The sequence below is a fragment of the Gekko japonicus genome, unplaced genomic scaffold (assembly GCF_001447785.1).
Source record: "Gekko japonicus isolate JY-2015 unplaced genomic scaffold, Gekko_japonicus_V1.1 scaffold265, whole genome shotgun sequence".
Taxonomy (NCBI): domain Eukaryota; kingdom Metazoa; phylum Chordata; class Lepidosauria; order Squamata; family Gekkonidae; genus Gekko; species Gekko japonicus.
The window spans coordinates 528267-540659 of NW_015176459.1; the positions used below are offsets into that span (position 1 = coordinate 528267).

At 46.0% G+C, this 12393-nt stretch overlaps 1 protein-coding gene across 1 annotated transcript in view; it reads left to right on the top strand.

Annotated features, from left to right (window-relative positions):
• GRIA3 (glutamate receptor, ionotropic, AMPA 3) overlaps positions 1-12393 on the top strand; it is a 273089-nt gene that overhangs the window by 175114 nt on the left and 85582 nt on the right. Inside the window, exons 7-8 of the mRNA XM_015426982.1 lie at positions 7013-7180; positions 11412-11516. Of these exons, the coding sequence (XP_015282468.1) occupies positions 7013-7180; positions 11412-11516 (273 nt within the window). The remainder of the gene's footprint in view (positions 1-7012; positions 7181-11411; positions 11517-12393) is intronic.

Genomic DNA, 12393 nt, shown 5'->3' on the forward strand with positions numbered 1-12393 from the left:
ATGATGCTGATGTATCTTCCAAGTGCACCCTGTGAACTTTGATCAATGTAAACAAAATGAAAAAGATGTCGGAGCTGAAATAAGAACTGCGCAACAAGAAGGGTGGATCTTCCGGTTTGAGTTACTGTCTCTTGCGGGCTTGTTCCTTAAAAGCGAAAGCAGCGATGAAAAAGGAAAATGCCCTTAAAGCGGAGATGTGGATAAATGACCTAGCTATGAGAACGACAGCGTTTATTTTAAAGTCGAATGACAAAAAAAAAAGAGAAAAAATCGTTCTGGAAGCTTGGGACTTTATCGGGAAGGCGGATCGGGAGATGCAAAATGACAAATGCATGCTGTGACCTGAAAGCGATGACCCGGAAGAGAAGCGGTGAAACGGAGAGGAGCGCGTAGAGGAGGACCTCCCCTGTCGTTTTGGAGAAGAAATCAGCCCGAAGATAGAAGAACTAATTCGCAGGGTGTCTGAAAAGCCATTTATTAACAGTTTAACAGTTTAACAGTGGGACACTACTAATTCCTTTTTTCTTTTTTTTAACATTCTTTTAACTGAGATGATGAAAGACAATTGACCACCACAATGAAGCCAAAGAAGAAATTTTTTTACTAATTTTAACAGACTAACAAACTAATGGAAACATCACTCGACCTTTTCTTTACCCCGCTATACACCCTCCCCCCTTTCTAATATAAAAAGCAATAAAGTTCTCTCCTTTTTAGGAGAGTTTATAAACGAAAAAAAGAAGAAGCTAGAACTTCTGGCTGCCAGACAATATTAGGATCTCCTAGCTATTCCACACACAATGCCATCCAATAATTAACTGATTCACCCTAGCAACTATACCATGCTGGTCTGCAGAAGAATACCCGCTATCTGAATGTATCCCCATTATCTGGGTCTATCAGTCCACACAGGGGCCAGGTTTGGTATCAGGTAAAGGATATTTTTGTTCCATCCATCCATCTTCCAAGAAGCTCAGGGCAGTGGATGTGGTTTTCCCTCATCCACACAGCAATCCTGTGTGGAAGGGAGGATGAGGGATACCCTCTTAGTCTGATGCAATGGAGCTGTTCTTATCCAATCTTCCTTTGTATATCTAGAAGAGAGAACCAGTGTGGGATAAGGATTAGAACATCTGACTTTGACTTGGGAGACCTGGGCCCAAATTCTTTCTCTGCTATGAACATTTGTCAGGTGACCTTGGGCTGCTTCTCTCCTTCAGCCTAACATACCTCACAAGTTAGTTGTGAGGACAGAATGGACCTGGGGGGAAAGACTGTGTGTGCTGCCTGGAGCACCATGGAGGAAGGGTAGGATAACAGGTGATATGTGTGTGTGTAAAATGCCATCAGGAGCTGCGGTGGCTCAAGTGGTTAAGACGCTGAACTGCAGGCTGTGGAAGGTCGGTAGTTTAGCAGTTCGAGACCCAAGTGTGCCGCATGACGGAGTGAGCTCCCATCTCTAGTTCCAGCTCCTGCCAACCTAGCAGTTCGAAAGCAAGAAATTGCAAGTAGATAAATAGGTACCACTTCAGTGGGAAGTTAACAGCGTTCCGTGCGCCTTGGTGTTTAGTCATGCTGGCCACATGACTACGGAAACATCTTTGGATAGCGCTGGCTCTTCAGCTTTGAAACGGAGATGAGCACCGCAACCCTAGAGTCGGATTCGACTGGCTTTTGAGCAAGGGAACCTTTACCTTTAAAATGCCATCAAGTTGCAGCTGCCTCATGGCAACCCAGCAAGAGACTTTTGAGGCAAGTGAGAAGCAGAGGTGGTTTGCCATTGTCTCCCTCTACAGAGTCTTCCTTGGAGGTCTCCCTTCCTGTCCCCACTTTGCTTCTGAGATCTGATGTGGCCATGTGGCCTTCCCTTCCCAAAATGTGACAGATAAATAGAATTCCTTTCCTTTACACTTGATCTTAGCCTAAAGGCTGAGAAGCGATGATAAATAGAATTGGTGAGCGATTCATAGCTGGTTTTGTGTCCATCGTGACTTTGTCAGCTCTAAAGATGCAGTTAATTTTTTTTTAATCTATTGGAGATGGGATACTGACCATGAAAAAGCAATATATTTATAAAGATATGAAATCTCTAGTTTTGAAGAGGTTTCTACCTCATTCTCTGAAATAAAATATAGCTCACTGGCCAAAAATGCCATTTAGAGATCTTTCCTTCCCAGTGAATGGGAATGTTTATCAGATTTATCACCTCAGTAAGAACTGTAATTTTGAACAGCATGAGAAAGTAGTGAAAGTTCTTTTTCTCAAAGAAAAATAAAGAGATTTATTGCTGGCCTCATATTTGAGCTAATAGGAAATATGGTCCAGAGAGATGTGATTCATGGTTCCTTTGCTTTTAGCATTGAACAGGCTAGCTCATAGATTGGCTAGCTCATTGTTTAAACAAGGAAGAAGATTGCAACCAAGAAGAAAAGAAAGAAATCTATGTTATAGATTGCCGTTTGCAATAACATTGTTGAGGAGTTCCATTGGAGGCAGAATGTTGCCAAAATCTGATCATTATCTAATGAGGACTAGCAGTTGGCTTTATATCAGTGCAGGGCCATGTTCGGCTTTTCCACATTTTCATTTTCCTAGCTTGTGTATTCCAGTTGCTTGGGGGGCTGGGTCTGTTGTGTACATGTTTTACTCCCTCTGGTGGTCGATTTGATATTACATTGCTGTACGTCCAGCATAAAAACCTGCAGTTTAATACAGCTGCAGGGCTCTTTTTGTAGAAAAAGCCCAGGAGGAACTCATTAGCATAAGAGGCCACACCCAACAGCAGAAACCCATTAGCATATTAGCCACACCCCAACAGCACAGTTCATTAGCATATTAGGCCACACCCCATGTCTTCCCTTGACTTGCACAGGTACCCCACGGCTGCAGGATGCCTGGCAAGCCGGCCCTTAAATGCCTCCCCGATCCTTCCAGGCCCCCCCCCCCAGCCTGCCCGCTTCAGAGTCGCTGGGGGGGTCGCTCTTCAGGCTTTCCCTCTGTAGCCACGCATGCAGAGGTTTTATCTGTAGTGGGCATGGCCAACTCTGAAGCCAACCGGAACTCCATTCCTGTGTGTTCCTGCCCAAAAATAGCCCTGCAGCTATGTAATATTGAATCAACTGCTAGAGGGAGCAAAACACCTCAGGATAGGGGGGGAAAAAACCTGAAGCAACAGGAACACACAAGCAAGGAAAATGAGAATATGGACGAGCCCATTGTTTGTCTAGCAGAAGCCAGGTGTCGAGTTACAGCAACAGGGGGACACTGAGCTCAGCAACACAAGTGATGGGCATTAAACTCACCCACTGTTTCCTCCTGAAAATTGACAGCAGTGCAAAAAAACACAATTGGTGAACTGGTACCAATTACCATTGCTGATGGAGAGTCTAAACCATGTGGCCCCACAGGTCCTGGCTGGGGCTTGGTTTTACTTCCTTGCTCCTGGCCACCAGTGGCCTTCTAGGGCACTGGCCTATAGGGAGATTTCCCAGTATGTTAAAGAGACAATCTGCCCCTGCATGGGCCACTCCACAAGTCCATTTCAGTTAGGGAAAACTGCATGGTGAAGAAGGCTAATACTTATTTCCCCATTAGCCACATTCTCAGTCCAAATCAGGCCTCCGGAAGACTGAAAATTACATTTGGAGCTACCAAAACAGAACTCCCAACACATTCCTGGTTTGGGCCTGAGATAATGGCACTCTAGTGTATTTTACAGTACCCGTGCAGGGATTTTGCATGCTGGTTTTATTGTTCATAGTTCTAATTCTGTTGCACTGATGTCTTGAGCCCTTTTTGTCATAGAAAAGTAGGCTATACTTCTTAATATAAAGAAACAGGGTTGGTAAATGGTAACCTTTTCCTTCTTGACTGGCAGTCTCTTGTTGCTACATGCTAACTAGGCATTCAGGCAGATTGCGGGTTTAGTAGCCCAGGAAGGTTGGTTGACGTTTCTTCAGCTGGGAGCCAATGGGTAGATAAAGGTTCCTGCTCCTTGGAAGTCATATGTTTTTGAGTGGAATCCACATCAGACTTCGGAGAAGTTGAAACCCTTCCAGCTAATGAAAGGGGTTAGAGTTGCCATCTTCCAGGTGGTGGCTGGAGATCTCATGGGATTACACCTTCCACTTTGGAAGGTGGACTTTATGGCAGGGGTGGCGAAACTTGCTTAACGTAAGAGCCACACAGAATAAACGTCAGCTGTTTGAGAGCCGCAAGACATGAACAAATATTACACATCTTTACTGGGACATATGCAAATTTGCTTTTTATTAACATTAAACGAGACTGCCAAAAATAAAAACAGAAGCGGTAAAAGCAGATATTGATGATTATATTTATTTGTCCAATGATATTTGTTTGCTAATGATACTTCGCTTCCCCAGCCACCCTACCGGGAGCTGCACAATGTGTGTGAAAGAGCCGCATGCAGCTCCCGAGCCACAGTTTGGCCACCCCTGCTCTATGGCATTATGCCCCATTATATCCTAAATGCCTCCCTTCCCTAAACCCAACGCTCCTCAGGCTCCATCCCCAAAATCTCATGGTATTTTCCAACCCAGAGCTGGCAATCCTAAAAGCGGACAGAGTAGAGGGTCAAACTGGCTGCCATATGGGGTCCAATTTGAATTGGGGTTGCAGGGAAAAGTGGGTAACCCTTTCCCTTCCCCACACACTGATTTGTGATCTCCTACCCTGGAAGAGCCCCAGGGATCTGCTTATTGGGATTAAAGGTACAGACTGTCTATATCTTTGCCCCAGCAGGGTAAACAGTAGCTCCACAAGGCCATTTCAGGACAGGAAATGACACAAAGTGTTTAGACCTCTCTGCCCCACACCATGATCCTGATCCAATTCAGCAGGGTTGCCTACCTCCAGGTAACAGCTGGATATCTCCTGCTATTACAACTGATCACCAGGCAATAGATATCAGTTCACCTTGAGAAAATGGCTGCTTTGGAGGGTGGACTCGTGGTATTATACCCCATTTAACTCCCTCCCCTCCACAAACTCCACCCTCCTCAGGCCCCATCCCAAAAATGTCCAGATATTTTCCAACCCAGAGCTGCCTACCCTCCTGTACAGATGCTATTTACTAAGAAAAAGCACCTCAGTGTGCCGATGCTGAATATGGACCTTCCTAGTTTGACCCACAGAAAGAATAGGTGGCGTTACAGCTTCAGAGTTTTCTGGAGGATGCTTCCATCCTTGATCCCTACCAGTCCAGCTTTCGCCCTGGTCATGGGATGGAGACTGTGCTGGTCGCCTTGACTGACGATCTCCGTAGGCATCTGGATCGAGGTGGTGTGGCGGCTCTGGTGTTGTTAGATCTATCGGCCGCATTCGATACGGTCGACCACCAGTTGCTGACCCACCGCCTCGCCGACGTGGGGATTCAGGGGTTAGCCTTGCAATGGTTTTCCTCTTTTCTCCAGGGTCGGGGACAAAGGGTGGCGATAGGGGATCAGCGGTCCCGGAGGCACCCCCTGGAGTGTGGGGTGCCTCAGGGGGCCGTGTTGTCCCCGATGTTGTTCAACATCTACATGTGCCCCCTTGCCCAGATTGCTCGGAGGTGTGGGCTGGGTTGTCACCAGTATGCTGATGACACCCAGCTCTATCTGATGTTGGGCGGCCGGTCGGCCTCTTCTCCTGATGACCTACATCGGGCGCTACAGGCTGTGGCTGGTTGGCTCAGGCTGAGCTGGTTGAAACTAAACCCGGAAAAGATGGAGGTCCTGGGCCTGAGTCGGACTGGCGTGGGACTGGGGCTCCCTCTCCCGACCTTCGATGGGGCGCCTTTGGTGCCATCGTCGGAGGTTAGGAGTTTGGGGGTGCACCTGGACTCCTCGTTAACGATGGAGGCCCAGGTTGCAACCACTGCCAGGGCGGCCTTCTACCATCTTCGGCTGGCTCGGCAGTTGGTCCCCTATCTCAGCCGTGAGGACCTGGCCACAGTGATCCATGCGACGGTTACCTCAAGGCTAGACTACTGTAACGCTCTCCTTGAGGCACCCCACACACCAGTGGGTGCCTCTTGGACTGCTGCTCCCCTAGCGCCACCCTTTGTCCCCGACCACGGAGGAAGGAAGGAACTGTGTATAACTCCCCATTCTGCGCCCTTGCAATCAGTTCTGTCACAGAACGTATGCACAGATGACCTGCATTTACTGTACTCAATAAACTTGAACCTTTTGAAGGAACGTTGTTGAGAACCGATTGCTGCGGAACTCTGACATTCGCCTTCTGGTTAATGGATAAAGCAGATAAGGTTCCGCAGGGCCTGCATGACGGAGCTCTTCCGCCAGGCCTTTGGATAGGAGCCGCCGCCACTGCTCAGCCCCAGCGAATTAACAGCGAATTAACATCGAACCAACATTGGATTGCCTGGCCCCTAAGGGTGGAACGTGGTACTAAACACCGCTCTAGGATAAGATCAAGGGTAGCTATGTTAGTTAAGATCTCTCTTTTCTTGTTTGAATTTTGCTGTTAATTGTTGTAAATTGCTTTTATTGTAATTTATTGTTTTAAATCATATGATATTGTTTTAACCTGGCACTTGTGCCCTGTAAGCCGCCCCGAGCCTCCGGGGTAGGGCGGGGTATAAATTTAAATATAAATAAATAAATAAATAAATAAATAGTTGAGAGAGAGAGAGAGAGAGAGCACAGCAGAAATTTTCTAACTGGAATTGGTTCACATAGTTGTGCAGCCGAGGGGGCTTCTAAAGTTGTTCCTGGGAATGCCTCTTTGCCCCCACCGACTGCTTGTTTCTAAATAAATCAAACATTGCAAAGTGCACTTGCCTCTACAGGAATCCCTACCTCTGGAAATGCCTCAAGAACTTCTCACTGGTTGAGGGATTAGGAAGTGTGCAATATGTCATTGCAAAATGAAATCTGACATCTGAAAGAGTCGAGATTAGTCAGGGTGATTGTTCTGGGGAGGGGGAAATGGGCCACCAGCGGCTCCCAGAATGCCGTTTGTCAAACTGTCTTCTTTGCATCTCCTTTAGTATACATCTGCATTGACCCACGATGCCATACTAGTCATAGCAGAAGCGTTCCGGTACCTCCGAAGGCAGCGTGTTGACGTCTCCCGGAGAGGAAGTGCGGGAGACTGCTTAGCAAACCCAGCTGTGCCTTGGAGCCAAGGAATTGATATAGAAAGAGCACTGAAAATGGTAAGAACAGTAACAGCAACAACAGAAACCCTCCCCATGTACTGAATGCATTATCTTCAGGGCACCCGGACGTGTGCTTGGCTGTGCATGCACTATAAAGCAACGGATTTGATTATCTCATACGAATGTGCTGCTTTTGTTTTTCCTTTTGTTTTTCCAAAAAGGTGGGCACCCCCCAGCTTTACCTATAAAGCTGCCTGATTTTGAGTCAGGCCATCAGTCCATCCAGCCCAGGGCTCTGAGTGGCAGCAGCTACTGGATACCAGTATCAGCTACTGGATATACCTTAACTGGAGATGCCGGGACTGAGTCTGTGAACCTGTCATAGCCTCTATCCACTTAATCCAAGCAAATATTCTCACCAAGATCAAAAGCATTGCCATAAATCACAGTGCCATTTAGCAGAGCGGGAAGAGGAGACGAGACAGATGCTCTCACTTGATCAGAATTACAGTCGTAGCCCCAACCAGTGCTCCCTCTAAACTGTGGAGTTTTGTGAGCAAAAATCCTACTTTTGTGAGCTACTGGCATTAAAGCGATTTGGCTACTGCATAAGTTAGTTTGCTCTGGAGCCATCCTTGCTGAGCTAAGACCAAAATGTGTGAGCCGGAGGCTAAAAAACCATGAGCTAGCTCACACTAACTCAGCTTAGAGGGAACATTGGCCCCAACTATTTAGTATGCAATACTGAGTGATATCGTGAATGAACTTTAAATCATTTATCAGTATAATAAATGCATTCAAAGTAGTCCCGCTATGCACCTTTCAGGCCAGCCATTTTTGGTCCTGCAAGCAACCAGAATGGAGCTCTTGTCACTATGAGACATGTGTTCATTCTTTCACAAGTGCACCTCTAGGACCAGGGTGAGGGGACCTTTAACTCTGCCATTACGCAGGTACAAGCTGGGGGCAATACCTTGGGAAAGATATGTGGTAGGAGACAACAAGGGAGGCAGGACTGAGTTCATCATCTTTACTGAACATGTAAAGATAATGGGGGGGAGGAGCTAGGAAAAAGTAAGCAGATTTGGAGAAGGCAATGTGATATTCTGAATTTGTAGAGTTATTAAACTAGGAGTAACTGGATGGATGGGAGCTGTGGTGGCTCAAGTGGTTAAGATGCTGAACTGCAGGCTGTGGAAGGTCGGTAGTTCAGCCGTTTGAGACCCAAGTGTGCCGCATGACGGAGTGAGCTCCCGTCTCTAGTTCCAGCTCCTGCCAACCTAGCAGTTCGAAAGCGAGAAATTGCAAGTAGATAAATAGGTACCACTTCAGTGGGAAGGTAACAGCGTTCCGTGTGCCTTGGTGTTTAGTCATGCCGGCCACATGACCACGGAAACGTCTTTGGACAGTGCTGGCTCTTCGGCTTTGAAACGGAGATGAGCACCGCAACCCTAGAGTCGGATTCGACTGGCTTTCAAGCAAGGGAACTAGAGATGGGAGCTCACTCTGTCATGCGGCACACTCGGGTCTCGAACTGCTGAACTACCGACCTTCCACAGCCTGCAGTTCAGCGTCTTAACCACTTGAGCCACCGCAGTTACTGAATTTTAAATTGATTATTATTTTTAATTGGTTGGTATTAAGTTGTATATATATTGTTGTGACCCACCCTGAGCCTGCTTGTGGGGGAGGGAGAGCTAGAAGTCAAATAAAATAATTTTAAAAAATAAAAGCCTGCATTGCAAAGGAGATTCTTGAGTGATTTAGGTGGGTCCTGCAGACCTTGATCATTAACCCTAGCTGTTAATTTGATTGACTAGGGCATATCAGGGTCCCCATGGAAACTGGGCTCCTTCTTTGTAAACTGGCCTCTCAGTTGTGCGTAGTTGTTCTTCTCAGTTGTTCTTCAGGTTTAATACGTATCAACTTTCGGCCCTCCTACAGCTTCAGACATCATAAGGTCTGAGGAATCTGGGGTGGGCTATCTAATCATCCCTTCCAACCATGAGTCTTTGGGGTACACCAAGGTGTATTCTGCCTCCCACTTAGGCCTGTAAATTCATTGCTAGGTAGTAGAGCACAGGAGACTGATATTGCTTGATTCTCTTGCATGTGAGAATTAACTGGTAGGGTAACTCTGCCCCACAGACAGTTAAATAGTCTTTCACTTGCCCCAGAGAATCCCAAGAACTGTTGTTCTGAGTGTGGGGGAGGGCAGGTATCTCCAAGAGAGAACCCTCATTACCCTCACCAAACTTCAATTCCCAGTACTGGGGAAGAGGATTGAGCCATTAGAGTTAAACTGGTATAAAACTGGATGTAAGCTTCTAGTGTAGATACACTTTCTGAGACTGCAGAAGTGTAATGTTCTCTTTGTCAGTAGATGTGTCAGTACAGAAGACTACCCAGCCAACTGGCTACATGCCTGCCTGATGAATTCAGGCCTCTGCTTCCAAAATAATTAATCACTCTTACTGTTCAGATTGTGTGATGCTCTTCATGGCCGCTCCTGGATGCAGCCCAAACCCATCCTTGTCTTTCTCCATGGCCTTACCTCTACTTATTTTTCTTTTCTCCCATCCTGATTTACCTCTGCTTGTAACTTTCACTCCTCCGGTTTCCACCACCCTCAGCCATTCAAAGGCATCCTGTTCCTTCAGAAGACTCCTCTTTCTCCCGTGTTGCCCCTTATTCCAGGAATAAGGCAACCAATGTTCACTCTAAGCTGTGGAGTCTTGTGAGCAAAAATTCTACTTTGTGAGCTATTGGCATTAAAGTTGTGAGCCAGCGATTTGGCTACTGCATAAGTTAGTTTGCCTTGGAGCCCTCCTTCCTGAGCTAAGACACAAATGTGTGAGCCAGAGGTTAAAAAACTTTGAGCTGGCTCACACTAACTCAGCTTAGAGGGAACACTGAAGGCAACCTCCCGGAATACCTGTGCGATGCGCCCCTCTCATTTCCTTCTGATCCCTCCTGACACCCAGCCTTTTCCCATGAAGACTTTAGCACAAGTTCTTCTATACCTAAACTAAGCCTAACCACGTTTAACTACACTAAATGGATATTATCCCCCTGTCAATTCCTGCCTTCAACTAGCCTCCCCTTTGACAAATTTCAGACTGTAAGTATCTCATGGCAGGGTCCTGTCATCTTGTGTAACAAATGCATATTATCCCCCTGATAATTCCTGCCTTCAACTAGCCACCCCTTTGTCAAATTTCAGACTGTAAGTCTCTCATGGCAGGGTCCTGTCATCTTGTGTAGTGTAAAGTGCTTTAGTGATGCTCCATAAAAAAGAAATGATAGTACTAAGTACTAAACAATGGCTGGCTATATTTACTCTGCATTCGGTGTTATTTACCTGGGAGCATCTGCTCAATAATTGTCGTTGAGATCAACAGAAGCTGAATAGGACCGCACCTCTGTTCAGCTTCCTTTCATTTCAATGTGGTAGATGCAAGAAACATTCCAAAGAAATGAGCAATTGTGAATTTGGTGATGCTCCCTTATTTAATAGTATCATTATTTTGTCATGGCCCCTTAGGGGCAAAGCAATTGCTTTAAATTAGTTTCATTTTCCATTCTGATTAGCAAGCCACTTACTGTTTCAATGGCAGTAGTTAGTCTTTGTTAGTTATGTCCGTTTTGTTCTTGGTACTTGCGGAATTATTACAGTGGCCCAGTATCATGCAGTGGGTCTACCATCATTGAAATGGTAAGTGGCTTGCTAATCAAGTCCCTTCTGAGTCTCAGCAGCTAGGCTGACTTTGGGAGATATTTTTATTTAAATTTTTGCTTCATCAAAGATTAATAAAGTTGATATATCGAAACTGGAGGCATTTGTTGAAGTTGGGTACGTGTTTGCAGATGACGAAGATAAATCAGACTCACACATTGCAAAGTCATCCAAATATCATTTGTTAATTGATCACTGATAATTTCTGAATGCTCTTGCCCATTTTCCTGTGCATGATTTTTTTTTTTAAATTGTAGTTAACAGATTTCTTTTTGGTAACTTTATTACCCATGAAGGGCGTTTTTTTTAATAATCCCATTGCTATTATTATTCACTCTTGTTTCTTTTGTTAGATAGAACTGCTATCCTACTTTCTTGCGATCTGTTGTTCTAACGCGGTGATAAGTAAAGTGTGGGGAAATAGAGGGAATGAGTTCCACCTGGAAATAATAGACGTGGGTGACAGCGCCTCGAAAGGATAAAAATGTTTGAAACTCTCTGGAAGTCTTATATTTTCTTCTATTTCAATATGTGACAATTTTTTGTTTTAAGGTTCAAGTGCAAGGAATGACTGGAAATATCCAGTTTGATACCTATGGGCGTAGAACTAATTATACCATTGACGTGTATGAAATGAGACCTGGTGGGCCGAGGAAGGTAAGTGACCAGCACCGTCTTGCTGCTGCCAAGAACTGATGTTTTGTTTTAGATCCTGTCATCAGTTGTGTACAAAGAAAAGCATGATTTTAAGCAGGGGTCATTTCATAGAAAAAGAGGTGCAGGAGCTCATTAGCATAACTCATTAGCATAACTTATTTGCATATGCCACACCCCCTGACATCACCGGAAGTGTGTCTGAAGGCAACACCCTCCGCTCAGGCTCCACTGGACTGTTTTGGATTGCTAGCTATTGGGGGGCGGGAGACGTGCAGATCTGTCCTTGCAGAGGAGAGAGAGCTTGTACCTGAATAAAACTTGGTCTTAAAGGTGCCACTGGACTGTTTTGGACGAGGGGGCCGGGGGGGGGGCCTCTGCAACTTGCTGCTTCTTGCTCTGACTGAGGGCTGCTGGGAGCAGGGGGTGGGGCTTGTTGCATGTGCCCGCCCCCTGGGCTCTTTACTGCCGGAGCTCCGCTCCTGTGCGCTCCTGCAGGAAATGACCCCTGATTTTAAGTCCGTATAGTGTAGGGGTAGGACCAGGGTGGCCTAGATTCAAACCTTCACTTTGCCTTGAAGCTCGCTGGGTTGTATCAACCAAAGGAGTCTCTCTTAGACCAATCTGCCCTTCCGGGTTGTTGCATAGATAAGGAAAGGTCAGCCTGTGTATGTTGCTCCTAGACGTAGGTATGAGGTACAAATGTGATGAACAAATGGAAATAAAATTATGACAATCTTGTGAGTATTGCAAAATTGTTGTGCACATGGCATTACCCCCTATTGTCTCTCTGCTTGGTTTCCACAACTGGCAGCATGAGTCTGATCCTGGACACAGATCCACCTTTGCCCTGGAAGCTGTATCTTGGTTCTCAGTGCTA